Raw genomic sequence first — 20,449 nt, 5'->3', positions numbered from 1 at the left:
CCCCCAGGGAACGGGGGGAATCCCAGCAGGTGGACGTTGCCGTGTGTCCCGAAGCCCACAGCTGGAAGTGCAGCACACATTTAATTCTATTAATAGCAGCTGAATAAGCTCAGCTCACTTTTCAAAAGGCTGACAAGCAGCATGACATGGCCTAGGAGTACAGATGCTGAAGCCAGACAGCCTTGGTCAAAGCCTGGCCTGGTCAGCCAAACGGCAGGCCCTCGTACGAGCTGTCTGCCTTTGCCCTGGCCTGGTGCTCTCACAGAATGGGGACAGCAGTGTACACGCCACAGGGCTAACAGGAGAACCGGCTGAGATGAAACAAGGAAATCCCGTTATAGTTGTCACTCGTTTCCAACTTAAATGAAATAACGCGCATCAGGCATGAAGTACAAAAGATAGAGATAATTCAAGACACGTGGGCAAATAATTTCAACACAAAGAGATCAAAGACTAAACCACACACAAAACGAAGCCTCTGTTTAAACTCCCAGGATCTTGGTTGTCCTTTCTTGTTCTGGTGGCTTTCAGAAGACAGTCCGTAACAGTTCACAACTTTTGAATCTATTCCTGCCACAGACCACTGCTATTTACATGGCCCCTGGTGGCTTGGAGGTTAAAGTGTCTGCCTCCAATTCGGGAGACCTGGGTTCAATCCCTGGGTCGGGAAGATCCCCTGGAGAAGGAAATTGCAGCCCACTCCAGTATTTTTGTCTGGAGAATCCCATGGATGGAGGAACCTGGTAGGCTACAGTCCGCGGGGTCGCAAAGAGTCAGACACGACTGAGCGACTTCACTCACAATGGGGGTTGGAGACACAGTTTTAAGAAATGGAATATGACCAGAAAGACAACACCCAGGAAAAGTGATCATTTAGAGTAAAATAAGGACTTCCACATTTAGAGAACCACATTCATAATACGAAACTCTAATTTTACCAATTCTTTCCAACACTGCTTCTAATTAGAAATCCTCTTTGTTTTTTATCTCCTGTAGTTTTTGTGATCTATACCTACTTCCCGACTTGTTCATACATTCATCACACGCTGTGTGAACCAACTCTCTCCTGCTCTATCGGTTCTCGGTACCATAAGCTCAGTGCACAGTTTAAATCACTGTATGGTTTAAATACAGTAGTTTAAACTCACTGTAGTTTAAATTGCATGCAGATTGGCTCATGTACAATTTTTTTTTTTTTTTAAATGAGCAATTGATTCTGTGCCAAGAAAGCAAATATCTAGGAGAAAAAGCAGGGGAACCAAAAACGTGCTTAAGTCATATAATTTCTCATGCCTTAATTTTAGTAAAGCATCTATTTTTGTAAATTATGACATCTAATTTCAGAGTAAAATTCACAAATTCTAGCTTTTAATTGTTTTTCTCATTAGAAAAAACTTCAAACAGGAAAATCATATTATCAATATTAAATATATCACAGAAAAGAAAATAATTTTACCTGAACACAAAGTATCATGTGGAAGGTTCAAAGATGCTTCACGCAGAGTGTTCACAGTGTTATCATCAGACTGTTCAATCATCTGGGAGGCTGAAAACACAATCACAACGCCTCATTAACACAGCTCTGAGTTCTGGGAGCAGATGAGGTCGAGAGCAGGCCCACTGCTTCTGCTCTTGTATGACACACACACAACTTACTCCTTGTACTTCCTATTCTAGACTTCAGCAACACAATAAGCACAAAAACTAAGTCTTACTCAAATCTACTGCTGATAAGAGTCATTCAAATACAGTTATATAAGTCATTCCATAAAAAAGGCATAAACTCCTAAGTTAATAAAATTTGGAAGGGATCTGGGGAGTCGGTCACCTTGAACCTAAGTAGAAGCTCAACAGAGGCAAACAGAACCTTTTAGTCAGTCTCACTGCTCCACAGCCAAGGCCTTTTTTCACAATAATCACAGACAGCTGCCTCTTTGAGCAAAGCAGTGGTTCTCCACCAGGGATCGCCTGGGTGCCCAGCAGACACCGCTGGGCGTCACGGGTGGAGTGGGTGGACTGTGCGCGTGTTGCGGGCATCGAGCAGGCAGAAGCCAGGACACTGCTGAACCTTCTGTCAGGCACAGGACTGCCTCTCCAGCCCCAATGTGCAGCGTGCAGAGGCTGGCAAACCCTGGAGGTTTCACAGGGAACCTTCAGGTGATCAGTGATTTAACAAGCAAGGCCATGGGTGTTATTTTCAAAGGCCCTGCAGATCAGAAACAAAATCAATACCTTGGTCACACAGACAAAGACTTCTTTTGAGGAGACTATAAAGGATACTTTTCTGAGAAAACAATTATAAAATAAGCATAGACCAAGATAAGGAAGGTAAGCACAGAGACAAAATTTTCAGTTGTTTTAAACTGTGCTGGAGGCAGTTATATATAGCATAATTAACACTGCAAAGTAATGGACCAAAGTTTAAGGCAAATTACTCCACATACATATAAAGGCAAATATACAATTATTTGGTGAACCAATTTGGATATTCCCCTGGGACACTGCTAGTGTCCTACCTCAACATCCATTCCCACCTTCCTCTTACAACAGAACCAAATTTAATTAGTGTGAATACACATCCCAGTTAAGACTATATGTCAGTCTTGCTTGCCGGGCCCTGCAGACGACTGGTTTTGTCTCCTACTTCCTAGGCTAAAACTACTGCATTCCCTTAGCTGTGTCATTCTGAATACCACTGGCCATTCTAAACTTAACTGGAAGATTAAATTAGATGCATGAAAACACACACACAGAACTGTATTATATTTCCTGCTTATCTTTTGCCTCTGCAGCTCTTGAGCCATACATGGCTGCATTAACCTGCAAGCAGGAATGGCCACAGGACTGGGTCTGGCCTGTGGAACCGGCAGTGGCGGTGGGCAAGCGCTGGCGGGGCTGCTCACAGGGGCTGGCCCTGCGAGACGGGGCCCCGGCTCTTCAGGACACCACCGACACAGACCCTCAGCCCTGCCTGCCGCGGCCTCTGTCTGGACAAAGAAATGCAACATGTTTATCTGTTACTGGCGGCCACAGCTAACCTTATGACCTTAACTGCCCACTGCATATGATACACAAACATAAACTCAGGACATGTGAAATAGCTAATCTTAAACTGTAAGAGTAATAGAAGAAAATGTAACAGCTACAACAACTTTAAAACCTTGTGCAGGAGAAGTTCTACACATCACAGGAATCCTGAAGGCCAGAAGGAAAAGACAAACAGGTTTGTCTACCTTAAATATACCATGTCTGTTTCTTACCAAGTCACCGTATGTTAAATGATAAACAGCAGAGTCTGTGCATGTCATTCAACAGTCTATTTGCTGAGTGCCTGCTACAGAAGTACAAGTGCTCACACAAGAAGCTGGGAGAGAATCCTTGTAACACACAATTAGCTCTTACAAATCAGAAAGAAAATAATGCATAATAGGTAGTTGTACAAAGATTCAGGGATAATGTACAGAGCGTAACATTTAAATGCAGTGATGTGAAGACTTCCAACCTCACGAGCAAACTCACTGGCGCCCCCAGAAGCGAATTAAACAGAGAATTGTAATGTTTCCATCTCAGATTGAGAGAGACGTGAAGACTAATGCCATCCAGTTTCCCAAGGGTGAGACACTGCAGTTCTCATAAACGACTGGCAAAGGGTGAAAATGGCACAAACCTTCTGAAGGGCAATCTGACAATATCTACCAAAAACGTTAAAGTCTGCCTTTGTGACTTAATATTATTGCAAATACATGAAATACAGAGAAACACATTCATGTAGAAGCATGTCCACTAGCATGTGGGTTATGAGAGTAAACGGTAGGGAGCAAGCTGGATAGCCAAAAAGGAAGATGACCACATACCATGCAGCTAAAAAAAAATAAAAAATAAAAACTGCAGCACTATCGCTATAAAAAAACTAGAAAAATAGACAATGCAACATCTTAAAAACAAACAAACAAACAGATATTCTACACCAAGATACTTCTAAATGAAAAAAGGTTTAAAGTAAGAGGTATGCCATGATCTAATTTAGGTAAAGAAAAATTACATCACTGCAAAGAAAGATACAGAAGCCCAATCTTTTTCATGACTACATGGATGACCCACTGACAAAGACCTGGAGAAATACATCACACAAAACTCAGGTTACCCAGGGGCAGAGGAGAATTAGGTGGGAATCAAGATGGATGTTTATCACAAACAATACACTGGTCAACGTTTTATGAAAATGTGCTTATTACTTAAAAATTTAAGATAAAAGAAATAAAAGTAAAAGGTAAACTTAATCTAAAGTTAAGACACTAAATCTATAATTAAGACACTTAATCTAAAGCAAACTTCAGAAGAGGGGAATGATTAATTTTTTAAGAAAGAAAAATCCCAAATATATTAAATACCAAACGTATACAACAAATAGGGTTTTAAACCTGGAGAATACTAAAAACCCAATATATTCTTAAAAAATCAGAATAAAACGAAAGATTTTCTGGAAGAAAGTATCAACAAAGTCTACTCTGAAACACTTAGAATCAAGAAACATCAGCTAAAATAATTATGTAAAAGAAAAAGCCCTTTCCACGACTGATTCACCTAGTTCACAAATCTCCCTGTATCAACTGCCAGCACTTACAGGTGGGGGAAAGGTTTTCCCGTTTCTCCTTCATCTCCTGCAGCCTCTTCTTCATTGCACTGTGGTGGCCCCTGTTGACTTTACCTGTCGGACTGTACACCAATGAGCCATTAGATTCAAATAAGAGGACAGGAACATTGGTACCTGAAAATAAACAAATATCCAGATTTAAGCTAAAAAATGCCTTCCTTCTTCAACAACGTTATTCCTTTAAGGACACCCTGGTCCCCCTTCCGCAGGTTTCCCCTCCCTGTTGACAGACACACAGAGACCCACAGGTGACCTTGGCGGCAAGCAAGGAGCTCAAGGTACCCCCGGAGCCCTGCAGGGGCGGGCTCAAGGAGAGCGACACCAGGCGGGGTGGCCTGGAGCACAGGAGGCGGCTGCAGGCACCGGGGAAAGAGGCTTGATTTGTCGGGCAAAGGAAGGACTGAGCTGAGGACAAGGGATTCAGCCAGATGTCTGGAAAGTTATCGGGCATCACGCGCAGGCTCAACACCTAGAGGAATGATGCTTTCCACTTCTATGCTAAGCATTATCGTTTAATAAAACTGCTTATCTATATCAGTGATGTGTCAAGACTGGTCTGAAATAATGAACTGAGAGACCAGTGAAAAAGGTAAAAAAGAGAAATACTAAGAACACATGAAGTACTTCAAAGTCTGATGATCTTTGAAAGCATTTTTCTAAATCATTAAAAGAACGTATCATCTAACATCTGACTACTCTGGATAACAAAATAAAAACACCAAGTCCTGGGTAAAAATACACACACACACACACACACACACAGAGACAGACAGACACACACAGACACACATATATATAAAGAAGAAATAAAAATGGATTCATTCCAATAGGGTTAATCAAAGATCACATCTTTAAGAATCATCCCTGGGAAAAAAAAATAGTTCCATTAACCTGGTGAAAAGATTAGCTCAACAGTGCGGCCCAACGATGGCTGTGGTCAGATTCCTGCAGTGACCTGTGAGGCTAACACTGTGCCCCTCAGCCACGGCCCCCGGATGCAGAAGTCAGCCAGCAGACGAGGCCACAAGCACAGACACGAGCACCAAGGACACCCTGCGTCTCTCGGCTTACCCAGAGTGGTTTTCTGCTGCTGCAGCTCTTTAGCCATTTTCTCAAATTTCTTTTGCAGTCTTTTATCATTTTCTGGTGTCTTGGGACTAAAATCTTTGGGCTGCATACACTTGCGCTGCACAAGAAGAACATAAAAATTAATATCCTACTGCATTTGTGCAAGACAGGAAAAGAAACCTTTCACACATACTGCTGATATTTTTTGTAAAATCCAATAAAATCTTCTTAGAGCGGTATTTCTTGCACTATATGTGAATTCGTAGTATTTATTCTTCCTACAACTGTGAGAACATAGACAAAATTTAAGACTGAATAAAGCGCTATATGGGCTTTTTCAGGTGGCTCAGTAGTACAGAGTCCATCTGTCAAAGCAGGAGACTCGGGTTCCATCCCTGGGTTGGGAAGATCCGTGGATGAGGAAACAGCAACCCACTTCAGTATTCCTGCCTGGAGAATTCCATGGACAGAGGAGCATCACTGGCTACAGTCCCTGGGGTCGCAAAGAGTCAGACATGACTGAGCAACTGAGCACCTAGGCAAAGAGCTATATGCTAACTAGCTATGTTTTCTGAGGCATTTTCAGGGTCTTTGCATCGTTTCCATGAGGATTCTTGAAATTAGTCTCTTTTTCCTAACTTTTGCTACTTCTGTTATGTGCTCCTGCCGTCCCCCAAAAATCCTGACATGGTAAGGAATTATAACTACCAAAGAAGAGAACCATTCTTTAATCTTGCCTTACTGTCGTCAAATCACAGTAACTCCACTCGGCCAGTAACTGTGTACGCAAAGTGCGACCAACGAGGAAGCCCGGGGCAGGTATCCAAGGAAGTCACTTCCCAGCCCAACGTGCTCATGTGGGTCCCAGGCTATCTCTTTTGTCCCAATCTACATGAAGAACTTCTTAGCCATTCAAGACTGGGGCTACACCGTGCTCTCGACTGGCACCCTGCTCAATTCCTCAATAACTCACTCATTCATCATTTAACAAAAACGTTACTCTGTCAGACACTGGTCTTAAAACATAGAAAGACTCTTGCCATCAAGGAGCTTATACTCTGAAGGAATGACAGAAAATATACACAAGTAAATTAAGTTGCATGCATGTCAGAAAGACTAATTCCAGCAGGCCTGAGGCTTGCCTGAGCTGTCTTTGCCAAGTACCTGCATAGAATGCAAGGTACTGATCAGCAGTGCAGCTTTGGGCCTCTGGGTCCCCGGCAGCAGCAGGGGGCGTGTGCACCTGGAAGACGGTCAGCATCGCCCCTTTCCAGTGGCCAGGCTCGGGAGGTGATGCAGCGAAAAAGGTGGGCAGGTGACCAGCAGAACATACGAGACCCCGGGGGCCTGCGGGTCCGGAAGCAGTGTCACCCACGAGGGGCCCCATGCCCCTGAGAGACTGGCTGCCCCTGGTTTTACAGTGCGCAGAAGGCCTGAGTGCCGTAAAGAAAAAGGCGGGGAGGGTCAGGACGCCGGACGGTGGGAAGGACCCGCCTCCATAAACAGGAGCCATAGGCCGCTCCCTGAGGCGCTCCCGCGGGACTCAGAGGGCCACCTGCAGGCGGATGAGGGAAGCATGTCCAGACAGCGGAACAGACGGTGCCACGGCTCTAAAACACAAGTGCATCCGGTGAGTCTGAAGAACAGCAAGCAAGAGGGTCAGGCCAGCAGCAGTGAGGGAGCAAAGCAGAGAGCCTCCTCAGAGGCCAGAATAACAAGGCTTGGAGTCAGGTTAAATCTGCAACTGCACTTGGACAGGGGAAGCAAGGGGAATGCCTTTAGGGACGAATAAATCCTTAAGTGGTGAAGGGTGTGAGCAGACAATATTAATGCTTCAGATTAGCAAAAATTTAACAGATGAGTAATATTCAGCATAGGTCAGTGTCACCCTTGTACACTATTGGCAGAACTGTGTAAGTCCACTTCTAGATATTCCACTTGGAGAAATAAACTCAAACAGGTTACATGAACCATGTAGTTAGTAAAAATCATCAATGATCTCAGGGTGCCTGAACCCAAGAGATGTTCGTGCCATTTAACACAAAGCAGAAGTCAGTGGAGCCAGACACACACTGACACGAGAACACGGTCTAAGCGAGGAAGAAAAAGTAACCCACCAAGGGTACATGCAATGCAGTAGAACCCGGCTCACATAAAACCCATGCGCGCACACACGTGTACCAAAGATAATCCAACTGCAAGAACCCAAATCAAACTGAAAACGGTTTTTTAAGGAAAGGGAAATTAGGAGAAATCTGCCTGATCTGAGTTTACTCAGTGCATGTAATGAAAATGTGCTTTTATTGGCAATGTTTATATTAAACACTTGTCTTTAAAGCAGTAGACACAGCTACTGCAGGTCTATAATAGAGTCACTACCGTCCGACACGATCTGGACAGACACTGAAGTTTTCAGCCCTGCATGAGCGTGTTCCAGGTTGTCTGAGAAGAAAAGTGAAGGAGATAGAGGATTTACCATTTTCGGAAACCATGGGGACATCCACGGGAATGTCTCCCCTAGTCTACAGGAAATGTATAGTTCCCCTCTGCCTGACTCAGTTTGGAGTCTGCAAATCTCTCCAACAGGGATTCTCACGTGATAACAAACTGCCATTTCACAGTCAACAGTTCACCCTCAGATGCAGAAATCAATTAAATCTTTGAAATAATAAAGTGAAACAGATCAAGTGCATTTCACTACAGACACAACCAAATCCTGAAGTCATTACCAGAGCACCTGTGGGTGCTGGTCTCTGGGCTACTGTCAGTTCTCCTATGGCCAAACAGTCTCTTCCATTTCTTACCAACTCCATCAAAGCACTCCTGCAATAGAATAATCTATAACCATTAAACAATGCTGTGTGAGAAGAACATTACCACCAACAGCAATTCTTAAAAACAATGCGAATATATTCCAGAAAGTTTTTATGAAAATGAAATAAAAATGAATAAACCTGTAACTGCCATGGTCCACACTAAAGCCGCGTTACTTACCTTTTTTTTAAGCAGGCTTGGTAGGTGTTGGTTAGTGTTGGCTGCAGGGAACAGCGACTCATCAATGTGCGCTCCAGCTACCCTGCATCTGCGGAACCAAGATAGGGGTAAAGAGCATGTTCCCATGAGAGCCACACGGCGTTCAATCTGCACACGTGTCAGTCAGCAGAACCCCTGCATGGGCCACTCTGACAGAGTTCTTTATAATAAGTGCATTTATTATCGAACACAAAAGGCAATACAAATTCAACTTGCCAAAACCTTCTTTAACATGGTGTTTAAGAAAAGAAGTGAGAAGGCAGCTACTGCTACTGTTGCTAAGTCACTTCAGTCGTGTCCGACTCTGTGCGACCCCATAGAGACGGCAGCCCACCAGGCTCCGCTGTCCCTGGGATTCTCCAGGCAAGAATACTGGAGTGGGCTGCCATTTCCTTCTCCAGAGAAGGCAGCTAAGGGAAGTGCAATTTTTAAGTAATAAGTTTAGACTTGCAACAACACTTCAAAAAGATCAGTGTGTGGCACTCATAAAGGCAGAAGCACATGCCATTAAACGCATAATTTAAGAGTAGACAGGCAATAAAACGAATAACCTAGAGCTAGAAGGTCCTACAGAAACAGGCCAGAAAGCTTGCCTTTCCTCCAAAACTGCGTCCCCCTCCTGTACGTCTGTCAAGGCATCGCTGCTACCTGGTGCCCCACGTCTGGGGCCCGGCCACCCCGGGCCAAGCGGCCACCACGGTCGCAGCCACCCCCGGGCCAAGCGGCACCCCCGGGCCAAGCGCCTATCCCAGTGCCGGCCACCGCGGGCCAAGTGGCCACCACGCTTGCAGCCACCCCCGGGCCGAGCGGCACCCCTGGGCCAAGCGCCTACCCCGGTCCCGGCCACCCCGGGCCAAGCAGCCACCACGGTCGCAGCCACCCCCAGGCCGAGCGGCACCCCCGGGCAGAGCGGCCACCCCCGGGCCGGGCGGCACCCCGGGCCGGGCGGCACCCCCAGGCCGAGCGGCACCCCGGGCCAGGCGGCCACCACGCTCGCGGCCACCCCCCGGGCCAGGCGGCCTGCCTCCGCAGCTCCTCCAGCATCCCATCTGCTGCCCCTCCTGCGTCACCGCTGACCCCCCCACTACCTACTTCTGAGCACTCACCTGCTCAAATCTAAACAACTACAACGATTTTCCAAACAATTCTGTTCCCTATGGTTTCTCCTCTCCTGGTTTCATATAAGACTGAAATTTTAATCTTAAAACATTGTATTCATCTTTCCTTATCTCAGATCAAACACCTTCTATCACTCTTGTGTTTACATAATTATGTCACCAATCTGCTAAGGCTTTCTAAAATAAGGCCCCAATCATATCTCTGACTGTATTTCATAAGACTATTACTCTGTTCGACATTAATATGCAAATAAAAGCTGAAAATATAATAGAATACAATGGAATAAAAAAAAACAATGAGGCAAATGTATCCATGGTGATATAGAAAGGTCTCTAAAATAAGGATGAAAAGGCAATTTTAAGAGCGTGTGTTTGTGTATGGTATTATACAGTTAAGCATTTCGCACTTGAAAAAATTTTGGTAGGTGACACACCAAACTGACAATTTGTTATTGTTTAGTCACTACACTATGTCTGACTCTTCTGTGACCCCATGGAATGCAGCCCGCACCCCCCCCCCGCCCAGGCTCCTCTGTCCATGGGGTCCTCCAGGCAAGAACACTGGAGTGGGGGGCCATTCCCTCCTCTAGGGGATCTTCCCAACTCAGAGATCAAACCTGCATCTGCCGCACTGGCAGGCAGATTCTTCACCACTGAACAAGGGACAGCCCTCGCCAGTTACAAATCTCGACGTGTGACTTGAGGGCAGAACTGTTTTCATAAGAACACCTTCTGCCTTGCTGTTCCCACTCCTCATCCTCACCTCACAAGCACACAACACATAAAGCTCACCAACTACCTCCTCCCCACATGTCAGGTGCAGACACAGACATGCAAAGGGCCTAGGAAGCTACCAATTTTACCTCCAGCACAGTTTACCAGCTCCGCCTGCTCAGGAGGAATGTCACCCACTTCCCACTGTTACAGGCAACACAACAGACAAAAACAGGTGGCGGGGAAACACCCGAAGAGAAGACGTGATGAGACCTGGGATCATCCTATCGACATGGACACGGCGGTAAGGTCGCGACCAGCAGCGCCGTGTGACTCAGCCAGGCCCTGAGAGCTTCCTCCAGCCAGTGGGGAGCAGCGCCTTTCCTCCTACCCAACAGCCGAGGAAACTGAGGCTCACAGGAAACCATCGACAGAGTTCACAAAACCAGAAGCCTCCTCCGCTGTCAGCAGCCCGGGAGGTGTGCCCCAGCGGGCAGAGGCACCCCTGACCCCAGACGCACCACCATGAGGCAGGATGGAGCCCGTCGTGGACACACTCCCTGAAAGCGCTGGGGGTGACCCTGGATCCGTCAGCGACGCAAGCACCCCATGCGTGCACATGCTGCGGAAAATACTGGTGCCTCTACATCAAAACCACGCTCATCAGGCGCTCAATCACAGTCTACAGCGAAAACAGAAAACACTCACCAGCTGGGTTTCTGCTTGTCTTCAGCAAAGGACAACAATGACACCAACTCCCCACCTAGTGGTTTAGAAGAGAAATGTTGGCTGCTGCCGCCCTCGGAGCCCGGGGATCGGCCCAGATCCCCCAACAGGTCCTGCTCTGGACCCAGCGAGGCGAGCCAGACCGCAGCGCAGCCCCCACGGCTGCTGGGGACCCCCACACCCCGCACCCTCACAACCAGTGGGCAAGTCACTCTGCACAAGGGCCTGAATCCCCGCACAGAAGGGCTGGGCACTGAAGGGGGGCAACGAGCAGGTTCTAAGGCAAGGACAGCGCGGAGTGGCTCTGGACTGCAAGCGCAGTCCTGCCAGGGGGGCTCGGCTCCTGCCCCCACCAGCGCCTCAGGGAGGGGCGCGGGGCAGTACGAGGAGTGAGCCTCGACCAGCAGCCTCAGTGGGGCTGCAGCCCTCTGGGGCAGCGCCCTGCTCGCGGCTGGGGTCTGCGCTCCAGGTGACCTTCCGGGAGTGATCAGAGAGCCAGGGTTTGAACATGGCCGAAAAGAAAGAGAAGTTTCCTAACCGTGTCTGAGGGAGGGGTACTCGAGGGAAACACCACCAGTGACAGAACAGCATCCGCAGGCCGGCTTGGTGGCCCGGCATCCCACGCTGCGCCTGCGCAGTGCGCACCCAGCAGCAAAAGCCCTCTCCCATGAGCCCTACACTGCAGATGCACCCAGGCCAGCCCGCGGGCCAGCCCTGGCCTTCTCCCGGGAGGCAGCACTTTATTATGCTCACTCCTGCTCACTGATCTTCAAATTAGAGGATGTGTGCGCCTGGGAGACAGGAAAACTTTTTAAACAGTAAGCAGACAGGGAGAGTTTGAGGCAGTAAACTGCAATCCCTGCCTTCCATCAGCTCCTGCTGCAGCCTGAGCTCAGGCCAAGAACCCCAGAAGCTTTGTCTCTCTCTGCCGTGCCCTCTCACACTGCCAGGCCATGCTGACCCCCTGGATTCCCCACCAGAAGCCCCCACATCCCACCCCTCTCACCCCAGGGCCTTTGGAATTGCCCTTAAAAGGCTGACAAACTCCCTCCTAACTGAGTCAGGGCATATGCTGGGGAATAAAAGCTTCTGGCACAACGAAAGGAGGGACAATGGACCCCACAAGTCTGATGACTCTCTTCCTTCATTTAGCGAATCCTAGGACACCTGCCTGGGCCTATCACACGCATTTCTGTCAAGAGTGAATCTTTAAACGAAGTGCTCTGCCCAGGACCGAAGCTGAGACACACTGCAGAGAGGGGAGGGGGGCCACCCTGCCTTTTCTGTCCCCCAAACGCAGCAGCGAAGACTGAGGGGGACCCAGGACAGCAAAGCAAGTGTCTGATGATGGAGTGGCCTTGCCCCCAACACGTGAAATGACAAAACTGCTGAGCAATCTCGATGTCCGCGCAGGAGGTGCCATGAGTTCACAGGAAAGGCATCTTTGGGCTGGAACGGCAGGTCCCCACAGGAACTCACTGACGGACTATACATGGATGCTAAGGAAAAAAACGCATGGCACAGATACACATCCGTATCACTAACTCTGCCCCGAGAAGGTGCAGGAGCAGCAGCCCATGGCGAAGAGCATGCCCAACTCCCCTCAGATTTTAGGTCCAAATACTTTTTTTCCACTAAAAGGAACCAGGGCTCCTTGGAGAAAAGGCTGAATCCAGGGCTGGGAAAGAGAAAGTACAAACTGAGTTTGAACTAAACTGTGCCAGAAGAAAACAGAAGTGTCCAGAGAATGATAGAGAAATGATAAGCTAAGACAAGTCACCATGAACGGGCTACCACTGGCCATTGGGGGACAATTCAAATCTTAAAAGGAACATTGAAAGGAATGAGAAATGATCCTCTGGATATAGTACACACACACACACACACAGTGTGAGGAGGGACAGTTATCTGCACTGTTGGAAAGTACCTCCCTCAAAAGCCGAGTGGGTGAATTCGCCCCAGGGGAGCAGGCTGGGAGGCACCGCCACCACAGGGGACGGTGACCACTCCCAAGCTGACCCTCCACGACACAGACCCCAGAGCACCCTGACTCAGCCCCAGAAGGCTGCTGGTTGCGTCTCCTCGGCTTTCTCCCCTTGGAGCCCTTCCAGATACTATGGGGGCTTCCGGGGTGAAGCCGATGGCTGGCAGGTGTGCGGCTGGTGAGATCAGCGTGGACGGCCACGGTGTGGCTCTGCAAGGACACGTGCCCGTGCGTAGGAAACAGACGCAGAGGCGGGGGGCCGGCTCTCAGACGCACAACGGCACTGCCTGGGAACTGGGCCCCCAGCTATTTGACTGTTTGTGACTGCTAAAAAAACCTAACTTTCTGATCATGCTTGTGTGCAAGTTAAGTCACTTCACTTCTGTCCTACTCTCTGCGACACTACGGACTGTAGCCCACCAGGCTCCTCTGCCCACGGGATTCTCCAGGCAAGAACACTGGAGTGGGCGGCCATCCCCTTCTCCAGGGGGTCTTTCTGACCCGGGTGGAACTCCCCCTCTGCCTCCCCCTCTCCTGCACTGCCAGGCGGGCCCTTTACCACCATACCACCTGGGAGTCAACCTGCAACTGAACCGAGGTGACCGTCAAGCCGACCTCCCTTCTTTCTTCTTTATTTCTTCTTCCTTAAACACGGAAATGTTTGTGTCCAAAGGAAATGTCAGAATTCTATCAACTGCAGTTACACCGCTGTCTGCTCTTAAAAAGAACACACCCAAAGCAACCCAAGAAAACGGGGTTCTAGTGACATCTAGTGACCTTATATATTTCATGAAAGATCACATTCTCAGTGGAAAACACGAGCAGTGGCCTGGAGAGGTAGTTAATGAAACAATGAACACATGACACATAAACTGAAGGTAAGTTTGGCTGTTACCTCCAAGTTTTGTAGAAGAAATTCAGCCTCACTAAAAATCAAGGAAATGCAAATGAAATCAACTGTATTATTTCACCTACAAAGTTGGAAAGATTTCAGGGAATACAACTTGAGAGCATCTATCGAAAGTTTAAATATGTAAAAAGCCCTCTAAACCCAAAAGTCCATTTTAAGAATTTAAACCTATGGGAATTCCAACAACACAAGAGACAATTCTACACATGGTCATCACCAGAAGGTCAATACCAAAATCTGATTGATTATATTCTTTGCAGTTGAAGATGGAGAAGCTCTATACAGTCAGCAAAAACAAGACGTGGAGCTGACTGTGGCTCAGATCATGAGTTCCTTATTGCAAAATTCAGGCTTAAGTTGAAGAAAGTAGGGAAAACCACCAGACCACTCAGGTACTGTGTTAGTTGCCAAGTTGTGTCCAACGCTTTGTCACTCACGTATGACCTAAGTCAAATTCATCATGATTATACAGTGGAGACGATGAAAAGATTCCAGGGGTCAGATGTGGCAGACAAAGAGCCTGAAGAGCGATGGGTGGAGGTCAGCAACCCTGTACACAAGGCATTCCAAAGCCATCCCAAGCCATCCCCGAGAAGAAGAGATGCAGGAAGGCAAAGTGGTTGTCAGGGCAGGCCTTACAGACAGCTGAGAAGAGAAGGGAAAGGAGAAAGGGAAAGGTACATCAGACACACCCAAATAAATGCAGAGTCTCAGAGAACAGCAAGCAGAGATAAGAAAGCCGTCTTAAGGGAACAGTGCAAAGAAAGAGGAAAACAACAGAATGGGAAAGACTAAAGATCTTTTCAAGAAAACCAGAGATGCCAAGGGAACATCTCATGCAAGGATAGGTACTACAGGACAGAAACAGCAAGGACCTAATAGAAGCAAAAGACATTAAGAAGAGCCGGTAAGAATACTCAGAAAAACTATACCAAAAAGGTCTTAATGACCCAGATAACCATGACGGTGTGGTCACTCACCTAGAGCCAGACATTCTGGAGTGTGAAGTCAAGTGGGCCTTAGGAAGCATTACTATGAACACAGCTAATAGAGGTGATGGAATTCCAGCTGAGCCATTTCAAATCCTAAAAGATGATGCCGTGTGCTGCACTCAATAAGCCAGCAAATTTGGAAAACTCAGCAGTGGCCACAAGACTGGAAAAGGTCAGTTTTCATTCCAATCCCAAAGAAAGGCAATGCCAAAGAATGCTCAAACTACCACACAATTGCACTCATTTCACATGCTAGCAAAGTAATGCTCAAAATCCTGCAAGCTAGGCTTCAGCAGTACATGAACTAAACACTTCCAGATATACAAGCTGGATTTAGAAAAAGCAGAGGAACCAGAGATCAAATTTTGCCAACATTTGCTGAATCATAGAGAGAGCAAGAGAATTCCAGAAAAATACGTGCTTCTGCTTCAGTGACCAGGCTAAAGCCTTTGATTGTGTGAATCACAACGAACTGTGGAAAATCCTTAAAGAAATGGGAATACCAGGCCACCTTACACATTTCCTGAGAAACCTAAATGCAGGTCAAGAAGCAACAGTTAGAACTAGACATGGAACAATGGACTGGTTCCAAATCAGGAAAGGAGTATGTCAAGGCTGTATACTGTCACCCTGTTTATTTACCTTATATGCAGAGTACATCATGAGAAATGCTGGGCTGGATGAAGCACAAGCTGGAATCAAGATTGCCAGGAGAAATATCAACAACCTCAGATATGCAGATGATAGATAACACTCTAATGACAGAAAGTAAAGAGGAACTAAAGAGCCTCTTGATGAGGGTGAAAGAGGAGAGTGGAAAAAACTGGCTTAAAACACAACATTCAGAAAACTAAGATCATGGCATCGGGTCCCATCACTTCATGGCAAACAGGAGAGAAAATGGAAACAATAACAGGTTTTATTTTCTTGAGCTCCAAAAAAACTGAGACATCTTATGTCTCCTGCTTTGGCAGGCAGATTCTTTATCACTGTGCTACCTGGGAAGGCCAAGTCACTGGGTAATCTACTATAAAAGACCATATGTATGTTTTAAAAAATGATATATTACACAGAAATGTGGAAAAACATTTGTAACTAAAAATGCATATGAGTGCTCAGTAATGGGCACCTGCTATCCTTCTGACCAAAGGAATCGGAATAAAGAGCCGGGGCAGATAAGGCCACCAGCGAATGATGCTAGGATACAGGGAGCAAAGAACCAGGGAAGGGGAACCTCAGTTTCTGAAGACAGAAGTCCAAGTCTCTGGCTGATCCCTGACCTACATGTCCATGAGGCAAATAAGTCAGCCTGCAGCTAAGGCTTGAAGAATTGAAAGAATCCAAGCAAATAACTAGCACAGATCTTAAAACTGACAGTCCAAAGTTTAAAGCTAAATAAGTCACCTGCTTCCTAAAACAAAATCAATACCCTTTGGAGTAACAGTAAAGTACCCAGAGTCTACATAACATTTACAAAGTCCAAAATACAACTCAAAAGTCCTGTTACAGGAGAGTCAAGAAAATATGACACATTCTCAAGGAACAAAGAAAAAAAACCAACAGCCACCAATCTCAAGATGCTGAAATGATCAGACAAGGAATGTCTGTAACTATCCTCTGCCACAGAATGGAAAATACACGTGTAATGAAAGATGAGAAAAGCAGAGATAGGAAATCTCAGCTAAGAAACAAAACATGCAAACATAAGAAAGAACCAAGTGGAAATGTTAGAAATGAAAAATATCTGAAACGCATTTAGTAAATGGACTTAATGACAGGATGGAACTGATAAAAGAGTCAATGAAACTTGCGGGAAAATTTCAAAAACTGTATTACACGGGAGGGATTGGCAAATGACAGCCTTCAAGGCCACCTGGCCAATGACCAGGTTTGTTACAAAGTTTTATTTTTCACACTCATTTGTTTGCTCTTCTCCTGGGCTCTTCCCACACCAGGGCAGGGAGCACTTGAATATAGACCACAAAGCCTAAAATATTTACTATCTAGCTCTTTACCAGAAAGCTTAGCCAATTTCTGATAGCCAGTTAATTAAAGGAGTAACAGAAAAAGAGGCACAAGAGATATCTGAAGAAACAACAGCCCAAATTTATCATGCTTTTAGATGAAATATATAACCTTGTATCATTAAAAAAAAAAAAAACTCATCAAAATCTTCACAGAATAAATTTAAAGGCACCACATCCAGACCCTTAAACTTCTGAAAACCAAAGATGGGAAAAGCTTGAAAGAAGTTAGATAAAAAGACACAGTATTCACAGTAGAGAAATTATTTGCATGACTACAGGCTTCTTAGGAGGACAGAGACTCTGGGTAAGCACCTGTTAAGCAGTGGAAAACAGAAGCAAAAACCAAAAATACTGTCAACCTAAAATTGTATAACCACTGAGAACATTATTCACAAACAAACAGGGACATCTTCAGACACAGAAAACCACAGAAATCTGTTGTCACCTGATAAAAACAAATGCTAGACTGCCAGGATTAAAGGGAGAAATAAATAATTTAACAGAAACACTTGGCAAATGCAGCATCCCAATCAATAATGGATAGAACAATTAAATATATCAAGAAAGACATAAAAACACTTCAGTTCAGTCTCTCAGTCATGTCTGACTCTTTGCGACACCATGGACTGCAGCATGCCAGGCTTCCCTGTCCATCACCAACTCCCAGAGCTTGCTTAAACTTATGTCCATTGAGTTGGTGATGCCATCCAACCATCTCATCCTCTGTCATCCCCTTCTCCTCCTGCCTTCAATCTTTCCCAGCATCAGGGTCTTTTCCAATAAGTCAGCTCTTCGCATTAGGTGGCCAAAATATTGGAGCTTCAGTATCAGTCCTTCCAATGAATATTCAGGACTGATTTCCTTTAGAATTGACTAGCTTGATCTCCTTGCAGTCCAAGGGACCCTCAAAAGTTTTCTTCCACATCACAGTTCAAAAGCATCAATTCTTCAGTGCTCAGTCTTCTTTATGGTCCAACTCTCAAATCCATACATGACTACTGGAAAAACCATAGTTTTGACTAGACAGACCTTTGTCAACTAAGTAACATCTCTGCTTTTTAATATGCTGTCTTGGTTTGTCATAGCTTTTCTTCCAAGGAGCAAGCGTCTTTTAATTTCATGGCTGCAGTCACCATCTGCAGTGATTTTGGAGCCAAGAAAAGAAAGTCTGTCACTGTTCCCATTGTTTCCCCATCTATTTGCCATGAAGTGATGGGACTGGATGCCATGATCTTAGTTTTCTGAATGTTGAGAAAAAAACAGCTTTTTCACTCTCCTCTTTCACTTTTATCAAGAGGTTTTTTAGTTACTCTTCCCTCTCTGCCATTATGGTGGTATCATCTGCATATCTGAGGTTATTGATATTTCTCCCAGCAACCTTGATTCCAGACTTGTTATTTATCCAGCCCAGTATTTTACATGATGTACTCTGAATGTAAGTTAAATAAGCACAGTGACAATATCTAGCCTTGATGTACTCCTTTTCCAATTTTGAACCAGTCTGTTGTTCCATGTCTGATTCTATCTGTTGCTTCTTGACCTGCATAAGATTTCTCAGGAGGCAGGTCAGGTGATCTGGTATTCCCATCTCTTTAAGAATTTTCCAGTTTGTTGTGATCCGCACAGTCAAAGGTTTTCACATAGTCAATAACGCAGAAGTAGATATTTTTCTAGAACTCTCTTGCTTTCTTGATGAGCCAGTGGATGTTGGCAATTTGATCTCTGACTCCTCTGCCTTTTCTAAATCCAGCTTGAACATCTGGAAGTTTATGGTTCACATACTGTTGAAGCCTGGCTTGGAGAATTTTGAGCGTTACTTTGCTAGCGTGTGAGATGAGTGCTACTGTGCAGTAGTCTGAACATTCTTTGCCATTGCCTTTCTTTGGGATTGGAATGAAAACTGATCTTTTCCAGAAAAACACTGAGAAAACAGAATAAATCAGCTAAATCTAACAGACATCTAAACATAGAACATTGTATCCACAATAACGGAATGAAAACACATTCTTCTCCAGTGCACACACAACACTCACCTGGCCAGATCAAATGTTAGGGTGTAAAAACAAGTCTCAACCACTTTAAAAAAATCTTAAAATATGTTCTCCTCTCACAACAAAATGAAATTAGATACCAAAAACAGAACCAAGTTTGGAAGGCTCAAAAATATGTAGAAATTAAATGAGAAGGTCCTAAATAACCAATGGGTCAAAGGAGAAATCATGAGAGAAAATGGTAAACACTTGAAATAACTGAAAACAAAAATACCAAATTTCATGAGATGAAGCTAGAGCTATGCTTAGAAGAAATTTATAACTGTAAACACATCAAAAAACAGTAAAGATTTCAAATGAATTTTCTAATGCTCTAACTAGAGAAATAATAGAGCAAACTGAACCCAAACCAAGCAGAAGGAAACAAATAATTATAGTAGAAATTTTAAAAAGAGAAAAACACAATGGAGAAGCAGCAAAGAAACCAAAAGTTGTCTCTCTTTGACAAGATCAAAGAAATTGACAAGCCTTTAGCTTAAATTGATGAAAACAAAGAGAAAAGCGATAATAATTCATACTAGGAATGAGCTACTACTGACCTTATCAAAATAAAAAGGACTATTATAGAATACTACAACCAACTGTATGCCAAGGAATTAGATGAAATGAACAAACTCCACAAAGACACAAACTATTTAAACTGTCTCAAGAATAGAAAATGTGAGTAAACCTGTATCAAGAGACTGAACTACTAATCAAAAACCTTCCCACAAAAAAAGGCCAGGCCCAGATGGCTGCACTGGCGAGTTCTCCCAAATGCTTGAAGAACTAACACCAATCCCTATAAACTTCAGAAGACAGAAGAACACAGCCTGACTAATTCTACGATGCCAATACTGGCTGACTTCAAAACCAGAGAAAGTCACTCTAAGTATTGACCAATATACCTTATGAATACAGACACTACAAAAATGAAAATAAAGTATTAGCAAACTATAAAAAAAAGTATACAAAAAAATAAAAAATAAAATAAAAAAAAAAAGTATACAACATAACCAAGCAGAGTTTATCCCAGGAAAGCAAAGTTAGCTCACCATGTGAAATCAGTCTAATACACCACATTAATGAAATGAATGACAAATATATATATATATCTCACATGAATTTCTCAATAATTGCAGAAAAAGCATTTTTGAAAAAACCCAACATCCTTTAAAAAGAAACAAATCGAA

The 20,449-nt window shown here is 45.0% G+C and overlaps 1 protein-coding gene across 3 annotated transcripts in view; it reads right to left on the bottom strand.

Moving 5' to 3' along the window:
• The window catches only part of MCPH1 (microcephalin 1), a 219,970-nt gene that overhangs the window by 189,869 nt on the left and 9,652 nt on the right, over positions 1-20,449 (bottom strand). For 2 of the 3 annotated variants that reach the window (XM_065901537.1, XM_065901536.1), the window contains exons 4-7: positions 8,717-8,804; positions 5,726-5,840; positions 4,625-4,768; positions 1,457-1,546 (exon numbers count right to left, since the gene is read on the bottom strand). In XM_065901537.1, the coding sequence (XP_065757609.1) occupies positions 1,457-1,546; positions 4,625-4,768; positions 5,726-5,840; positions 8,717-8,804 (437 nt within the window). Of the gene's footprint in view, positions 1-1,456; positions 1,547-4,624; positions 4,769-5,725; positions 5,841-8,716; positions 8,805-11,295; positions 11,351-20,449 lie in introns of all 3 variants that reach the window. The other variant, XM_065901538.1, reaches the window with a different exon arrangement.

This window comes from Muntiacus reevesi, chromosome 10 (assembly GCF_963930625.1).
Source record: "Muntiacus reevesi chromosome 10, mMunRee1.1, whole genome shotgun sequence".
In the NCBI taxonomy this organism is placed as follows: Eukaryota; Metazoa; Chordata; class Mammalia; order Artiodactyla; family Cervidae; genus Muntiacus; species Muntiacus reevesi.
The sequence above is the reverse complement of the archived record's forward strand: the minus strand, read 5'-3'. Positions and strand labels throughout refer to the sequence as shown.